At 38.3% G+C, this 18,602-nt stretch overlaps 1 protein-coding gene across 1 annotated transcript; it reads right to left on the reverse strand.

Moving 5' to 3' along the window:
- Positions 1-621: 621 nt before the first annotated feature.
- On the reverse strand, positions 622-14,451 carry rspry1 (ring finger and SPRY domain containing 1). The gene is made up of 15 exons (XM_059506593.1): positions 14,434-14,451; positions 12,975-13,486; positions 11,203-11,255; positions 8,794-8,906; positions 7,932-8,058; positions 7,436-7,494; positions 7,122-7,188; positions 6,905-7,036; positions 6,638-6,753; positions 3,257-3,400; positions 3,011-3,122; positions 2,826-2,928; positions 2,587-2,739; positions 2,336-2,440; positions 622-1,672 (listed from the first exon to the last, which is right to left on the reverse strand). The coding sequence occupies exons 2-15, from the start codon at positions 13,334-13,336 to the stop codon at positions 1,576-1,578; spliced, it is 1,743 nt and encodes a 580-aa protein (XP_059362576.1). The 5' UTR covers positions 13,337-13,486; positions 14,434-14,451; the 3' UTR covers positions 622-1,575.
- Positions 14,452-18,602: the final 4,151 nt, after the last annotated feature.

The raw sequence follows: 18,602 nt of genomic DNA on the forward strand, positions 1-18,602 counted from the left end.
GAGAAAGCGTGTGGCGCCTCCTAACGGACAGGAAGACAAACGACGATGCCAATGACGTCACCACCCATCCTCCTCAGTCCTGAGGCTGGAGATCAAAAACTAGTTTATAACCAACTCATCAAATATCTCCATCATATACATAACTAAATATAACTATGTGATTTAAGATTTTGTTGTTGTTACCCATTTGTATTCAAGTGGGGGGGGGGAAAGCTTATTTGGAGAGTTTACAATAACCTTCATTCTTCTTGTGAACCAAAAAGTCAAAATTATGGGATATTAAGCTTCAACTACAAGATCTACATGACACAACTGTAGTTTTACATTCTGTAACTGCACCTTTTTTCACTCCGTTGTGGCTTTAAAGTCTCACAAGGATGTATAAAAAGAAGTCGTCATTAACTTATTTTTTTACACTTTTGAGGTTATTAGGTTCAAATTATGTGAAGATGGTAGTCTCAAATTATGTTAGCATGCTAGGGCTATGAGGCATTGTTCAGTCAAAAACGCAATTCTCAACAGATCACTAGTTTCTATTTAGCTCTTGGGTGCATTTGGATTTTGGAATTCATGCAAATCACAGTTGAAAGGAGTAAATAATGTTAAAGATAACAAAGCCTGTGCAACACATAAAACAGACATTTATTACAAACATCACAATTCAATAAATGAGAGATTCTTAATTCAATCATACTCTCTTATCTTTGGGAGCGTTGGAGATTTTAGTCTCTGTAACTGCTTCAGAAAGTTTACATTTAGCGTCAGCAGCATTAGGACACTGATATGTGCATTAACCATGGCAGAAAACACATGACATTTCCACAAACCTCATCTAAGGGATGCCTTTTACTCTGATAGAATCAATTATCACTTAATTTAGTCATTGTACCTAACAGAATTTGGCTTTATTTATATCTAAATGGACTTTGCATCATAAATCAATACAATTCACAGTGTCTTGATTCATCAAGACGTTTTGCAATCATATTTAGAATGTGGGGCAATCAACCCATTACAGTTTCAAGTACAATCAAGTCTGAGGAAGCGGAATAATGTGTTTACTGTGGCAGGCATGAACATTTAGAAGAAACAAAGTGGCTAAGACACTGCCGCCGTTTCCTGCTGAAACTTGAAAATGGAATAAAAAATAAAAAAATTAGAGAAGTCACATAGATTTAACACATCTAAACAGAGACACACATCAGATAACAACTTGAGGGGAGAGACTCAATGACACATCAGTATGTAATAGATGCATTTATTCCATATTTTATCTGTTCCTGGAAATGCAGATTAAAAATTCCAAGAAGCCGTTAGACCTCCTGGTTTCTTCAATAGCCCTCGTATTGGGGCATCCTTGAAGTGCAATGGTGTAGTTTTTCCCCTCTCTTTCTCTCTTTTCTTCCCTCCAGCTGTAAGGAGGGTCTACTCCATCCGTCAGAGGTCCAAGCTGCCACGTCCAATCCTGAGACAGCATCGTGATTTGATTGGTCAGGTTGATCTCTCAGACAGAGGGGACTCAACAGGATGGAAGCTTGAAGGGGATAGTCCACATGTAGGGTTGGTGGGCTGATGTCAGGACACATGTGAAATGAGTCTGACTCGTGTCTGGATTTCTTGGCGACACAGTGGGCACGTTTCCAGCTGTAAGGCACACTCCATGCAAATCCCACTGAAGACATGACAGAGAAGCAGAAGCAGATGATGACTAAACTGTTCAGCACAAAGAGATGTAACCTTAATCAACAATAGGTTTAAATGCCCCATGAAGGGACATATTAATAGGCATCCACAGTACCATTATTTCATAGCACATGCTCACTTGTTTTAAGATTTTTTTTCCATTCATTTTGTCAACAGGGGTTTAAAAAAATCTTTGTTAAAGATTTATACAGTAAGCCATGAACCAAAATCAATTCCCCTTAAAGAAAATGAATGGGATTTTTACGTCGGAACCCAACTGTTGCACTTTGTAGGTTTCTTATGTCACAGTTAATGTACAATGATTGGCTACTTGCCACTGTGAAAGGCAATATAACAAGTAATATCATGTTACTATGAGATTAATTTACAACACACTGCAATGAAATTCTTAATCAGTTTTATTATCTTTGTACATTTTGGCTTAAAACACAAGGGTGAAATACAGTATTAATTACTAATTATTACAGTAATATGTTTTAAATGTCTTAATTCTCAAAGCAACAGTTGTTCTTAAGTACCGGTACTCGAATTCATCAAAGCACATCAATCCTGCTTTCTTGAGCCTCCATCACATCCCTTTGCCCATAAACCCAGTGTTGTAAACACTGACTCTCCATGTTGAACTTTGTACCTGTGCAAACAGGGTCTCAGTTCAGTGTCTGCCATCTGGTCACAACAGAGGGTGCAGCAGTTATCTCTGATGCTAACCTGCTTGAGCAAAGCCAGGCGCCTGTGTCTGAAATAATAGACAGAGAAAGAACAATCTCATGTGCATGAATAGCATGAGTCACTTGCTTTAGGATAACTAATGCATTACTCACATCCCTATAACAGTCAGTGGAACTTTGCCCCGTGTACAGAAATCTAATAAACAGTGCAAACCTGGGCAGAATGATCTTCTCGTCTGATGCGAGCAAGGCAAACTCATTAAATGTGTTGATTTTGATGGAGGGGGGATGATGGAAGGGCTTGGCTCCAAAGTTGAACTCACACTGTTGGTAGGACATAAAACTGGCAGCAGCGAAGAAGCCAGACCTAAGACAAGGTACAGCAAGTTTCAAAAAGCTCCATAATCTTTTTTTTGCATTCATTTTATGGTGGAGGAAGTGAGCTTCACTTACGTGGCGGAGGAGAACACCTGCTTCTCAGGAGGCAGCTGGTGTCCGTTTAGATAGAAAATCATCTGCTTCCTACCGAGGTCTAGCAGGAAGCCTATGACATCACCTAAAAAGCCCAGTGAACACTTATTAGAAAAGTTTTCCCCAAAATGATCATCACCTCATTGAACAGGATGCTCTGCACAAACCTTCTTTCCAGCAGGGATGGGAGTGAGGTTTACTGCGAGCGTTGTACCAGATCAGCTGCCTGCAGCCATCATACGCACATGAGTACTCATCATCTCCAATCCCATAACCCTCCTGTACAAACAAACATGTTCTCACCACTAAAATTCAAGTTGCTTCATATAAACACTGTACACTTCATGCAAACATAAGAACATACAACTAAAATAAAAGAAAGCATAGTTATCTAAACATAACCAGAAACACACATGGTTAAGAAACTTGCTGTCCTTGGTTGCCCAGCCAATTTGCATGACGCCAGAGGTGATGACTGTGACTTCATAGTACCAAACCCCCGAATCCACACAGAACGTACAGCGAACACTCTCAAATGATGATGCGTCACACCGTGCCTAATGAGGAGAAAGACAGATCATGTTAAACATCACTTTGTAAGATTAAGGGAAACACTAATCACAATATATTTGTTTGTGATCATTACAATCAGCAATTCTTCCACAATAGATAAAAATTTTAAGGCATGCTTAGAACTTCATGTGTTGTATGTGAACCATTCAAAGAAGTATGAAAAGATGTTTTCTGGCCTAAATGGAAGTGAAAATGTTTCTTATCAGTAAGCCTACACAGAATACAGTAGATTTCCACAGAATCAGAACAGTCATCTTTCATATCTCTACAACATTCCTCATCCCTTGTTTTTACATTTACATTTATTTGGCTTTCATTTATTTCCTTGTTCGGATTTTGAAAGAGCGTTAACGGGTTAGTTCACCCAAAAATGAAAATTATGTCATTAACACGCTCACAACAGACCTGGTAGAGAAGACAATGCTGAATAGTCATAGTTTTTGTTATTTTTGGACCAAAATGTATTTTTGATGCTTCAACAAATTCTAACTGACCCTCTGATGTCACATGGACTACTTTGATGATGTTTATTACCTTTCTGGACATGGACAGTATACCGTTCACAAATTTTCAATGGAGGGACAGAAAGCTCTCTGACTAGGGCTGTGCGATATGGACAAAAAAAACCATCACGATTGTTTTATAAATTTTGCGATTTCGATTTTAATCACGATTTTGACACACAGACATGCTTTACAGTCATAAAAGCATTCAGTATAAAATTTTTACATATTTCCCAAAAAAAAACAAAAAAACAATGAGAGCTTTATCAAATGTCTCTAGAATAGACATAAGTCAAAATAATCACTAAGTAAAGATGTCAACCAAACTGTCTAGACATATGGTAAAAAATAAAATAAAACCGTGTTCAGGGATTTTTTTTTTTGCCATGCATTGGTCATAGAGCTCACTGTAGCGGTGCCTCATGTGTTATATGTTGTGCCCAATATATTTATTGCCCAAGGGTCACACGTACTCCCTCTACAGTGCGTATACAGTAAGTTATGTGTACACGGTTCAGAAGCAGCAACGAGAGTGCATTATTGTAACGTGAAAGCACATTAAAATAATGCGCGAGCGCGAATCTATCCACTCGCACCAGTGATGCGCGGGTCAATGTATTAATAACCCGCACCCGACCAACGTTTTCAACTAACCCGCCCGCAACTCAGACCGCAAAAAAAATTAAATAAAATATTGTACCCGACCTGCTTCCTGACCCGCATTTTTAAAAAGCAGTAAATGCTCATCGTAGCGTCATTGGGCCATAAGAACATAGGCAAAACTAACTAGGCAAAACAAAACAAAACAAACAAAAAAACTTAATATATTATAATTTTGTCAAGAATTATAAAAAAATCGTCAGTAAGCTCATGATTCGTACTAAAATAGTCTGGTCTGGCTATGTCTATTTGTATGTTTCGGCAAGGTCAGCAGACATTGATGCTCGGGTTTGTCCAATCAGAGCTCATGAGTGGAGAGCGCATTTCTGAATATCCCGATCCGCTCGCTCATTCCGTGGGGACTCGCTCAACCCAGAATGGCCTGCTGGTTCGAAAGTATGCAAGGAGTCATTTTCAGAGGTGGGTAGAGAACCCAAAAACTGTACTCAAGTAAAAGTAAAAGTACTTCTAGAAATATTTACTCAAGTAAAAGTAAAAGTACTAGTCTTGAATAGTTACTTGAGTAAGAGTAAAAGAGTATCGGATAAAAAAATCTACTCAAGTAGTTAGTTACTAGTTACTTTGGGTCATATATACTGAGCCTATTTTTATTTAGATATATAGATAAAATGTATGTAATGTATGTGTGTGTGTATAAATGTATATATTTCATCATCCTTTACTCCAATTTATGTAATTTATTATAAGAGCTTGTCTGTTTACTTAAGTAACAGATATAGGTGTCATGCCATAACATATTTTTAATACGACTGACTTTATATTAAATGTGAATTTAACATTGAAAGTTAATGTGATTTAAATATTGCTACTAATCTTTCATTGTTCAGAAAGAGAGCAAATAACATTTACATTATTAAAGATAATTTTCACTGACAGTCTAGATTTCAATCACTCTCAGAAACTCCCATTAAAATCACTGAAACTGTTAACACTGTGAAATCAATATCTTAATTAAAGATTCGTACACACATCTGCACTTTGTTGTTCCTGCGAGAGAATTCGCCAGAAAGAGGTATTCAGTCAGTGAGCGAGTGAAGGAAGCACCGGCATTTTAGCGATGACTCATCTGAACACCTCTGATTGGCCAATGCTTTAATAAGCTCAAAAGAATCATGTGTGATTTGTTATAATGCGCAGCGCGGTATAAACGCATCTATCTCTGGCTCAGCGCCAGCAAGCAATCACAGATCTGAATTTAGCAGCTGATAATATGACTCGCTGAACGTACTTGCACCAGTGTGGTTGTATTAAAATTAATAAAATCTTAATCGGCTATTTTTTGTCTTTTGGAAGCTGCATTCAACTTGACTCCCCTCTGTTATAAGCCACACACGTACAACAAACTAATGTCACAGTGGTATCGTGTACTGTAATCGAATGTAGCCCAAGTTATTACCTGTTAAACAGTAGACAGCACACGTGGTGTTCATCTAATAAGGATCTCCATCGCTAGCAAATAATAACCTTTGCAGATTTCAATTCAGTGCAGTTCCAGCCACGTTTTCAACGCTCTTTCTGTTCTTAAACGTTACAACTCCGAGTGAACCACTTCAGAGATGCTCAGCGCGTGCGGCAGGGAACTGAACGACTCATTCAAACTGATTCATGAACCAATTCACTCGTTTGCCAATTGGTTTGATCAAGCCTTTGAACAGTATTGACTCAAAAGAATGAATCATTCGCGAATGGGCATCGCTCATTGCCCAGAGAAAAGTAGACGGCGCGTTTGGAACAAACTGAAGCATGAAACTGAACTGATTTTATTTCAATTTCGATTAATCGCACAGCCCTATCTCGGACTAAATCTAAAATATCTTAAACTGTGTTCCGAAGATGAACGAGGTCTTATGGGTTTGGAACAACATGAGGGTGAGTCATTAATGACATAATTTTCATTTTTGGGTGAACTAACCCTTTAAATAAATATCTTCTATCTACCAATCAGAGTGTAGTTCAGTTCTGTTGAACACATCTTACATTATCTAAATCCATTTTGCTGAATTTTACCCAGAGTTACAATAATGATTTGCCTCTCACCTCCAGTCCAGTAGGAGAGATCTTGAGATATTCGCTGACATCATTACTGTTCAGCATGGCATTGATGTTGCTTAAGTTGACCTTCTCATAGGTAAACTGGCGCCCCTCTTTAATAACTACAGGCCAAAGGGTGACCAAAGACAAAATTATCAGTGAGACAAGCGCACAAGCTTAATATTTGACATAAATTGACAAAATCATCACAAAATACAAACAGTTGGGTTAAATATTAATACTATGTTCACAAGAGCAGTGAAAGATACTCACAGAGGTTATCAAGGCTCCACTGGGCACAGAAGCCCACTTGACGTTTCAGGTAGTCTGGATGATCTGCCCAGCACTCCAGAACAGACAGACGGTCACTGATACATGATTCCGACACTGTTAACTTGTTCTCACCTGAGATAAAGACAGGCTCTCATTAAAGTACCTTTCTGAGAAGCTCCTGATTGAAAATTCTGAAGTGAAACCAGTTGAGACTTACTGGTTTGAGAGAACTTCTCTAAAGCGATGAGAGCAAACAGCATAACAGTGGGATGGGCCTCAGAACTCTAGAACAAAAACAAGACCACTTTAATGGCAACTCAGTTTAATGCAACTGCTCTTGGCTAAAGTTTCCATAAATATTCTAAGTACACAGAGGAGGAAGCTTTGTATTATGAATGTTAAAGTATATCTATTTAGCAATTTGAACGATCACTTCAAAAGAGGAAGAAAAAGCCTGTTTTCCATTATGTGATCCCTTTAAGAACTACCTATTCAGTCAGTATGTTTAATAAAACCTCTCAACATTCTTACCAAACTCTGAAGTAAATACTCCAGAGTTCCAGGGCTAAGAAGCGCAATGCTTGCTGGACCTGTAGACAGATGAGAAAATAGATGAAGTACTCCAGTATTAACCAAATGATTCCTTTTTTACCAATATCTTTCACCTTAAAAACAGAAGCAGTTTCTTCAAAACTGAGACAACTGGACAGTGTGTGTGGTGTGTGTTTGTGCACTGCAACCTCAGCAGAGCTGTCAAATCTCAGGCTTCTGAGGGAGCCTGCAGCATGATCAGACATGACAGGCCTTCACAGGCTGCAAACTCAGCTCTTTGGCTTTGGAGGAACAGGCTAGTGCAAATATTATGTTAAATGAGATGCAACAGATCTCAGATTTATTTTTATTTTTTTAAATCCTAAAATATAATGCTGCAACCTTTTAAACTACTTTGACACTGTCACAGTGGGTAAAAGGCTTGCAGCATTGTTTCAGTAAATGCAGTGCATGTGTGTGTATGCATGTCCCTTACCAGCCAGTTTCTCAGCCAGACAGCCCAGGACCGCTGTGGTGTTGCGGTGTTTGGCTGGGATGAGGGCATCCTGACGTGCCACAGCAGCACTCAGATTCAACATGTCTGACAATTTCTGCAGAGCATCCTGACAATACAAATTCTTCATCAATAACTGAATTTTTTTAAATGGGTCAGAAAATAATGAAATAATGAAACATGGGTGAGAAAATAATGCACTCAACCGGAAACTAACAGACACATATCAACTGCTCTTTTATCTGCACTTTCTTCCTCAAAATACAAACAAGGAGTCAGAAGCAATAATATACTTTTACTTATACTTAATATATATATTTGTTACAAGGTTGTTACTGTCACTTTTGACCCATTTATTGTATCCTTACTGAAAATATTCATTTAAAATCTTAATGACTTTAAACTTGTGTATTTTAAGGGAACAAAATATATCACAATATAGTTACTTCAGAGATAATATAGGGAATTAAATACTTTACAAAACAAAGATACTTCATATAATTTTTCTATATTTGGAATGTGATGGACCCAAACCAAATGAACAACAAATCTTGCATCAGTACAAAAACAGTTGCAAAACCTTAATCTTGAATCTTAAAGCTTAGTTAAGCATGATGCTGTCTGCAATTATAAACAGAAATTTTAAATTAACTTTGCTGAAATTAATTAAAGAAAGAGACCCAGATCACCCAAAAGCAGTATTAATTTAAATACCAGGGATATGTTGTGGTCTTATTTTCAAAGTGCTAGCAAAAATACAGCTGCATTATGGTCCATAAGCAAAAGCAGGAGGTGGAAAAATAATTTGGTAGTCAATGTTGTGTGGTAATGTACGTGAACTCACTTTGGTGGGCAAAGGGCATTCATCCAGTAAGAGGGTTATTACGGCCGGTCCTAGTGGGTCATCTAGAGGAATTACCCTAATTAAAGACTGCACCACTTCCAACCAGCCATCATCTACAATGTGAGAAAAAGAGGGACAAAGACAAAAGAATGGGGGCAGAACAAACACATGTTCAATCTATGGGACAGTAGGAAATATTCAAGAATTCAAACAAAATTGAAAATTATTGGTTAAACAACATGGGCTAATGCCAACATCAAGACCTGATCATCTACAAAAAAAAAAATTATATTATATGATGCTGATAACAATGAGCAAATTAGAAAACCAAACTGTTAAAATACCACATTTATTTTTTAGAAAACACTCAAAAATGCACATAAAATAACGCAAACATGATTTACTAAATTCACATGCTCTTCTGGGGTTTTGATCTCAATCTCGAAGCCCAGAGTAGTTTCCACCTGTTTACTCCTGCATGAAGCTCTTAGCAGCCACCTGACGCCACAGAGTCTCAACCACAACATGCAGGCTCAGGTTGGAGCAACAGATGCATTTATAAATAAATTCAACAGTCACAGAGGCTTTGGCAACGGACAAGAAGAGAGGCAGGCTGACGACCTGCACATGACCTTTCGGAATTTTGACCCCTGATTAAAATCCGGTCCATATACAGACCCAAACAACCCCTCAACATTACAACAGATTCGCTGCAGGTAACATCCATGAGTAATTAAAAAGTATAAAGTAAATCTGTATGCAAAAAGGGAATATAAACAAACAGCAGAGCATTGCCCTTGTAAACTAGCAAAAGCAGTGTAGCTTTTATCATACACAGTGTTTGCTCCTGCAGTATTGAGGCTCTGAGGGACTTTAAAGCTGCAGCTGAGCCGCAACCCACTCACTTCAGTCTCTGCCACAGAACGGAGTGAAGGCATGACAATGGCAATGCAGGGCACAAGCCAAACTTCAAAAGCAGCTGTCATTAATACCGACAGAGCTTCCACAGCTTCCGCTGTTAGATTAACATCCTAATAACTTAATCAGTAGCCAGGGGGTCACAACAAGCTGCACTTGTTCCCTTGATGGAAAAAACAAGCCTGGAACTAGAGAGTCGAGGTTTGGCTTGTTCACTTTGGATAATAACTACATTGTCTGTCAGTGGAGAAACATTCAAAAGTAGCTACTCATTCAGACTAAATAAAACTCAACAATAAATGTTCTCTGCTTTATATTGGAGTAGATGAAGTAGACACCTTTTAACATTACATCTCATGCACATGCCTGGAGAAAGTAATAAAGCTGAAGAGCTTGTTGTGACTGCACACATTCTCGTCATGCCATCAGTGTTGTCATTCTCCTGTGGTTCCAGATCATTTGGGTCATATTTACAACTGAAAACAAACCTATATGGCTCATTTATACAAAGCAAAAATGCTAACATCCAAGTCGGTTAGTTTCAAATATCTGAGATTTCAAGCATTGAGATGAATGGGAATTCTAACAGGTACTTCTCTCCAGGCATTTCAGGGGGTTTTTAGACTTCATACACTGGATAGCTCCCAATCATGAAAAGACCAAGCATAAGCTTAATGTCAATCCAATCACCTCAGGTGGTGGTACAGCTGCACAATTTGAGAGAAAAAGAAATTACGATAAAAACTGTGAATACACTTTAAAATGTAATAAAAAATATATATGTATAATAAACAGATATATTACTGTTGTAATATTTCAATGTAAAATAAAAAAATAGCATTTAAGAAAAAGCAGCAATAGATTTATTTTACAGTCAGCATTCTTTACAACACTAATATTTAAGTTCTTCATTTTCAAACGTTAAAACTATCAAGGGTTTATTTTAGCGGAAAACCGCAGGGAGCACTTAAGCTTCTCTTTTATTGACAACAGTCAGTATATAAGTGCTTCTCATAACAAGTTTGAGATGATGGTTGCTCCATATTGAATTCTTAAATTAATGTTTAGTGAGCCAGCAGATGTAAAGACGAGTCTGTGCGGGGCAGAATTTACAATAAACCAAGCAGTAGCTTGCATGTCAAAGAACACAACGGTGCAATTCACTCCGAAAAACGCAGTGCATATATTTATTAAATCAAAACACAGGATTTCAGTTTGGGAATCCTATTATCCATACAAATAATCACACACAAGCCATACAAGAAGTGACCTGGGTAAGTGTATATGCTTCTGCATGTGTATAAACTTTACTCCTTCCAATCAGAACGCCAGCATTTGAATGTTTGTGATTCCCACATCCCACATGTGATGTGAACAATGGAACACATGGATGACAAGAGCATTAGAACTATTTTATATTGGCATATAACGCAATAGCAGAATTGAAGCCCTTATAAAAAGGCTGCACCATTTTAGGTGTCTTTCACTCACCGGTCTCTGCCATCTCATGAAGTGTGATCATAGAATACGGCGGCTCTTGGTCACTGAAACACAAAAAGACCAAACACAAAACTTAATGACATAAAGTAAAGCAACCTAATAGAGAAATTGTTTGCCTGTGTGCCTCATGCCCAGGGTGTAAGCATCTTATTTAGTCCTTGGCTGCTATAGACATCAGTTATGAAAGCCTAATGGTATAATGGGTGATTATGTGACATGACGGATTGCTATTGGAGAGCAGACTGCCGCTGCCAATGCTGCTGGGCCTGTTTTTGGCTTTAGACGCAGACTGGGTCTGCAACAGTTAATCTAAGCAGAGATAGCAAAATCCCTTGAGGTGCTCCTAGAGAGAGCTGGGCCCAATCAAAACACCACCAGAGACATTTAAGCAGAGAAAATAAAAGTGCCTCTATTCTACAGTGTGATGCCGGTGTGGTTCATTTGTCAGTCATAAATCAGTGGTTGGTGGGTACTAGGGGTGATGTTTTCAAATAGCAGATGAGGCCAAGGAAAAGAAAGCTCTGAGGGTAGTCGAAAAAGAGAAAGAGAGTCTGAGAGCGAGTCAGAGCAGTCTAATGCCCCCAGCCATGGGTGTCTGACTGCTCTGTGATTGTTGTGTAATGGTCACACAGGGATATGTTCTAGTAAGAAATACACAGAATTTTTGCTCTGTTCAGAACAGGCCCTCCAATACAAGGTTCTCAACCCTTTTGACTCAAAGGCCCTCCATACTGGCTAACATATTCACTCTAGTATAACAGAAACTGGGTGTTGATATTAAATTTGTCACTATTAATCGCTTTGTGCTTCTATGAGAATTTATATTTTAATAAAATCTTTGGTACCACAATGTCTCCCTATAAAAAGTCAAGGACAAGTCTGTGTGTGTGTGTGTGTGTGTGTGTGTGTGTGCGCATGTGTCATCAAAACTAGGGTTTCAGGTGAATAAAAAACGGCTGTCAAAGGATGTGGTTGAGTAACCAAAATATATTCCAGCTGCAAAGAAAAGAAAAGAAAAAGAAGAAAAAGAAAAGAAAAAGAAAAAGAAAAGAACTCTCTCCTTGTGCCCTTTAGATATTTTTCTTTAAAATCAAAACAAGAACAGAATATTTTTCCTTTTCCTGCAAAGCTGCATAATCTGAGATTCTTTTCAGGGATGGCTATAAACTATTAAAATATCTAGGCAATACTGCAGGCCTTGCAAATCGGGTTCAGAGACACCAAATGTGATGTACACATAGAAGAACCTTTTGTCCAAAGTGAACATCCATTATTAGATAGCAGTAGGCCGGCTGTGTGGGAAGGTGTAAGAATGTGACAAAGAGGAAAAGGGACTGGCGACTCTGATATCCAGCCAAAATATTAAAAGAAACATGAAGCTCTCGGTTATCTCAAGCTGCTGTCTTGTGCAATACATTAAGATTAAATGTGGTGCTGTGTGAATGAATGAATAAATAAATAATGGCATGCTCATTACAGGGCTCTGCCATGCTTCTCCATAAGCTCTTTATTTTAAAAGTAAAAGCTCTTGCAGACGGTGTGGCATCGCTGTGGTAGACAATAATGAAAAAAGAAAAAAAAAGAAAACCATAATACAAATGGATGTACAATAGCAAGCCGATGCTTTTAGCCAAAGATGGAGAGATGTTATTGCTGATGCATGGGGAAACAGGGAACTGAAATTTATATGACGTGCATGATTCATTCCTACACAGATTTAATGACATATCTTTGCAGATCCTTGTCATTAAATGTTAACTCACTTGTCAACAAGAGTCCTGATGACAGCCAGCGTGTCCAGTACCAAACCGTCCATGTTTTGTTTTTTCCGACGTGGCTCGTGTGGTCCTCGACCTCGCCGGGGCGGTCGAACTGGGTCCCTGGGCCGGCTGCCTCTGGCCTCTGGGGGATCAGACACGGAGTTATCCACTCGCCTGAGCTGCCTGCGAGGGGCTGATCCCTCCTCCACATCACTGTCCTCTCTGCACACGCAGCTGTTCCCCATGGCTCTACCGGACGAGGGGCTGGGCCAAAACTGCACTGACTGCAGCTGTTCTACGGTGAGTCGTAGAACCCGCACGAGGCTCCTGCTGGCACAGAATGCAATCCAGGTGGCTACTATCATATCATTGGAAGGACTTTAGAGGGTGTCTTGGTATAGGTTGGGTAGATGTGTCGGTCATTGTGCTACTGCAGGCCACCAGCAGCCAGACACAGATGATCAAAGCTGATGGTGCAGTCAGCACACATCCTACTGCCTGTGAGGTTTTCACTTCTAAAAAAAAAAAAAAAAACATTACGCATTAAATTATTTTCAGTGTGGACAGCAAACACGAAAATACATACATGCAAATTGTAAATAAATTGCTAGACTAATAAATTCTTGCATGTAGCTTATTAAAGTAAAACACTTAAACAGTGATATTTGTCACTGATCTCAAATTATATGCTCGAAAAACAACATATGTAAAATATTAGCGTTATTAATTAATATTATTTAATTAAAGGCATATTGCTGATGTTACAATAATATCTAAGGCTTGTCTCGTTAACAATTTTTTGCCTTAAGTGTGGCTCAGTGGTAGAGCATTGCGTTAGCAGCACAGAAGGTTGTGGGTTCAATTCCCAGGGAACAAACAGGCTGGTAAAAAAATTAAATAAAATGTATAGTCTGAGTGCACTGTAAGTCGCTTTGGATAAAAGTGTCTACTAAATGCATAAATGTAAATGTAAGGCATACAGTTGCAACAAGTGGTCAGTCCAGCATGGGCTTAAGAAAATTAACCAAGGTTTTTTTTTGTTTTTTTTTAGTAAAAGTGGAGTAAACAGGCCTATTAGTTACCATCTGTATAACCACAATTTTACTACAAATAACATGGTTAAACTATAGTTAGTGTAGCCAAACTATGTTTAATTTGTGGTTGCCATGGTTTAACTACTGTAACTATGTTTTTTTTTGTAGTATTAGTAAAAACACGGGTAATTTTTCTAAAACCGAACCTGAAAAAATGCGGTATCAACCTAAATAAAAAAAACTGTTAATATTGACGTACAATAACTATATAAAAAATAGGCAGTACGTATTAATATACATAAACAATTCAAATATGACTGCGATAGGATATGCGTACAGTAGTTGTCAGTGTTAGCAGTGGCTAAGTAACGGCTAGCAAGCCAAACAACTTTGCAAAAAACACATTTAAAACACAACAACCCACTCACACATGAATGAACACTGACTAGTGTACTTTTAACACAATCACTGACATTTACAAACCCGCTGAAATCTTATAAACAGCACGCTGTCATTTCAGTAAATTAGCGTTAATAAACTTGAGTTTCTATGGATGCGTCTCAAACCATAGTGAGCTGCCTACGTAGGCAGCATTGAAAGGGCTAGCTTATCTATAAATTAAAAGTCTGTCACCATGATTTGAAACTTTTTAACTATTTTTCCATTAAACAAAAAAGGAGGAGATGTTAGGTAGATGGTTGGATAACGACAGCGTCAGCCACCGTGTAACGTATTCAGTTTATGAATGATCATATAATGAAAGTGGATTGTGGCTCAGGCTGTCATTTTGTCTAATTTTGAAACGCCGAATGGACCTATGCCGAAAATACTGTTGATGTTAATATAATTATGGTAAGGTTGTCAAGGTAGCTCACTATGTCTTGAAACACGGCCTCTTTTATAATATAAGAAAGTAACGTTAGCAACCATATAACGTTAACTAGCCACACCTCCAAATAGATGAACAAAACGTCAGTTTAAATCTTTTCTTTAACGTGGCCCATACACTAACACGTATTTTATCAATAAATAATGTGGATATAACGTTACCAGAAACAAGTATTTACTCACCCGGTTAAAGCGGAGGATTTTCGGCAAATGCAATAGCACTGATCCGTAGGCCGAACACAAAGACTAGACTACACGGGAAGTGTGTGTGTGCTTTACTTCTCAGCGATTTGATTCGTAGTCTCACACAAAACCACTTCAGTAATCAACATTTTGCCGATCCACACACAAAAGCACAACCAACCTGTGTTTGACAGTGAAAGTAAACGGATGGCTGAGAAGTGAAACCATAACAACTGGCTGGAATCAGTGTGAGATAGCTGCAGATCAATGCAAGCTCTGTGTGGTGTTAGTTATGTGAAGTCCGACTCATTTCCGCGAAACGGTTCTTTTGAACAATTCGTTTCAAATAATGATTCAGCTGTTCCTTTACGTCAGAACGTAATTGCGTCATCACGCGGTCAGTAATCCGTATCATACGTCATACCTCGTGGCATACCAGTGCTTTAAGTGGCCCAAAAGAGGTGCCAGTACTCTATTATAGCATATATATATACTTTTTTTTTTATTATTTTTTTTATGACTCCCCTCATCCCCTGAGGTAACAAAAACTATATTGAAGGGGTTGTATATACAGCAGTCAACAGACGACCTTATAAAAAATAATAAATCATTTTATTAGTTTGTGGATTTCGTTGAGCTAGAAAGAGCTACTGAACATAAATAAAATGTGCAAAAGGATTTTGAAAAAATACCCTTAGAATAGGGTGACCAGATGAAATTGGCTTAAATTCGGGAGGTAAGGGGGTGTCTGCGGTCTTGGGTGACGGGATGGGGGGCTTATGATATTAGACTTCGTAGCCTATAATAAAAGATGATGAATTTCAAACCTTAACTAAACACATTTTTATTCAAAGATCAACCGTCTGTCATTACTCTTTAGTCTGCCACAAGAAACAACAACATTAAAATCATGAATCAAAAAAAAAACAATGACTGTTGTAACAGTGCGTAAATCAGACCTTTCTGTAACACTAACGCTAATAAGCTTGAAATAAACGCTAATAAACGAAATAATTGTGTAGCGGAGTATTTTTTGTACACAGTGCCGCTAACTGTCAATCACTCCTGTACGCGTGCGTGCATCACTGTCCTCCTCGCAGCTGCAGCAACTTGCTCTCTGCATCAAGCTTTAAAACAAAAAGGGGACAAAAAGGTCATATTGTCTTTGTGCATATAGATTAATTAGATAAATGAATATCTAAATTCGTGCCTATAGACGGTTTCATCAGGCGCACGCGCCTGGACCTAAGTTAACTTCCGGTCTGTGTTGTGTATATCGGTCTGGCTGCAGTGCCTTCTACAAACGCAGTTAAAGTCTAGCAGGTGATGAGTACACTGAATTTGGGGTCAGGTGGTTGTGCTGCGGGATGTGTTTCCCATACATTTATTTATTTTTGGAGACTCGCCACAATTTTAAAACGATTTTCGATTTTCAAAAAGGCTTCGCTGAATAAACATGAGTAACGTTACGTACTGCACGTTTAATAATAATTCCTTACATTAATATGTTTAAATATCAAAGCGAGGCACAGGTGTTTTTATATCGCTGTATTTCTGAAGGAAGACTTGCATGTTATATGCCTGATAAAGCAGCGTGTGAGCGTACCACCTCTGCTTTGTTTACAGCTGTTACTGGTGAAACCTCTATTTCTCGCGCTTTATGTCTATGCTTTAAAACATCTCCTGCTGCCAAAGAATGAATTTGCATTTTCATTAAGTCCGCCTGATTCACGCGGCAAACATATTTTGTTCGTTATCAAAAAATATCTACTCTAGAGGGACTTGATTCTATTTGGAAGTCTACCGGAAGTTAAGTTAGGTCCAAAAAAAGCGCGCATGCGCAGTAACGTTTGTTTATGTTGTGGCCGTTGAAACCGTCTATAGCCGCCTACAGTATTTTTTTAGAACTTAGAAAAAAGATGCTGCAACCAATGAGCAGCCGGCGAGGGCTGGTTGCAGGACGACTCAACCTCCGCAGACAGTTTTTAATGTTTATCAGACAATAATTACTCAAGATTTTGCTTTAGTATAATTCTCGGGACAATTAGGGCCAGATTCGGACTGTCCCGAATTTTTTCGGGACGTCTGGTTACCCTACCTGAAAGAGCTACTGCATTACTTCATTAGCTTGCGTCTGACCTGCAGCGATATCATTCAGGCTTGGTGGGGTGTCAGCCAGCGACTCATCTAATTCTGACCGTGATGTTTTAGTACTCAAGAGTTTGAAGCCAGGAGAGCGTATTAATGTTGTTCACTGTAGTTGTATTTTTACCGAGCCGAGTGTGCGCATTTCACACATCCTCTCTGGCCTCGTTGAATTTTTGACACTGAGAGCGGCAAAAGCGACGCATACGCTTTTCACTTGTAAAACTCAAGGTTGTATAGGTAATGTAGTCTCTGCTCTCGGTGGGACGAATTAGGAAACGTGCATTGTGAAGGGCGCTCTGAAAAGCGGCAGCGCAGGCAAAAGATTAAAACCTCTATTAAAACAGATGTCCAAATGGACGGAAAGGTGGCTGTATGCTCAAGAGCTATATTTGGAAGTGGCGGTACTGAGTACCGGTGCATACCGGCCGACTTAAAGCATTGTGGCATACTACACTATGCACATATTACTGTTTATCACGTTTTCACATTATGTTTAATCAATAATTAAGTCTACTGTAGATGAAGTTGTTACGTCCATGTTTGGTTTGTTGTTAACATGAGCTAATTAAAATAATTTAGGAACTAAATATAATGTAAACAACACTACAATTCAATCGCTTCACTTTGATTAAAATGTTTTTGTTTTTCTCATATTTTTAAAAGATGCTACACATTAATACCACGTCGAAATTTTAATAATCAATTATGATATTAAATAAACTAATTTTACGTTTTAGATTAAATTAAATGAAAGTTTTTCGATTCTCTCGGCTCACTCCAAAAGATCCAATCGGTTCCGACCGACTCAGTCCTATTCACGATTAATAATTCAATCAGTTATTGTGAACCGGTTCAGTCGGTTGATTAAAAATAGATATGATTCAAAAAGATCAATTCGTTGTGAGTTGTCGCATATTTCTATCCAGCCCATGATGCTGGACCCAACCAGTAAAACAAAACAAATTCTCCTCAAGAGAGTGCGTTATGTAAACAAATGACAAATTTGCAAGTAATACATCCCTTGTGTATGTGTGAATGTCTAGCCCGCTTTTGTTTTATCTATAAAAATCTAGGCTTTTCAGATATGTTGTAACTCTAATAACTTATTCATACGAGCGGGTTCAACACAAAGAAATACACCAAAAATATGCAAACACATACCCATTTGCTTTTCTTTATCATATTACTTTATTGGAAATATTAAATTTGACTGACAGAACATTGAAATTACATAAAGTTAACATCTAATTTAAATGTGCATTCGATTATTACTCTCCGCTTATTGAAAAGTTTCCCCGTTAAGAAACGATTTGTACTTTTAAGGGGAAAAAACTTTCCCGTAAAAACTACATTTCCCATGAGCCAATAGTTCGTGCGT

This window comes from Carassius carassius, chromosome 23 (assembly GCF_963082965.1).
Source record: "Carassius carassius chromosome 23, fCarCar2.1, whole genome shotgun sequence".
Lineage (NCBI taxonomy): Eukaryota > Metazoa > Chordata > Actinopteri > Cypriniformes > Cyprinidae > Carassius > Carassius carassius.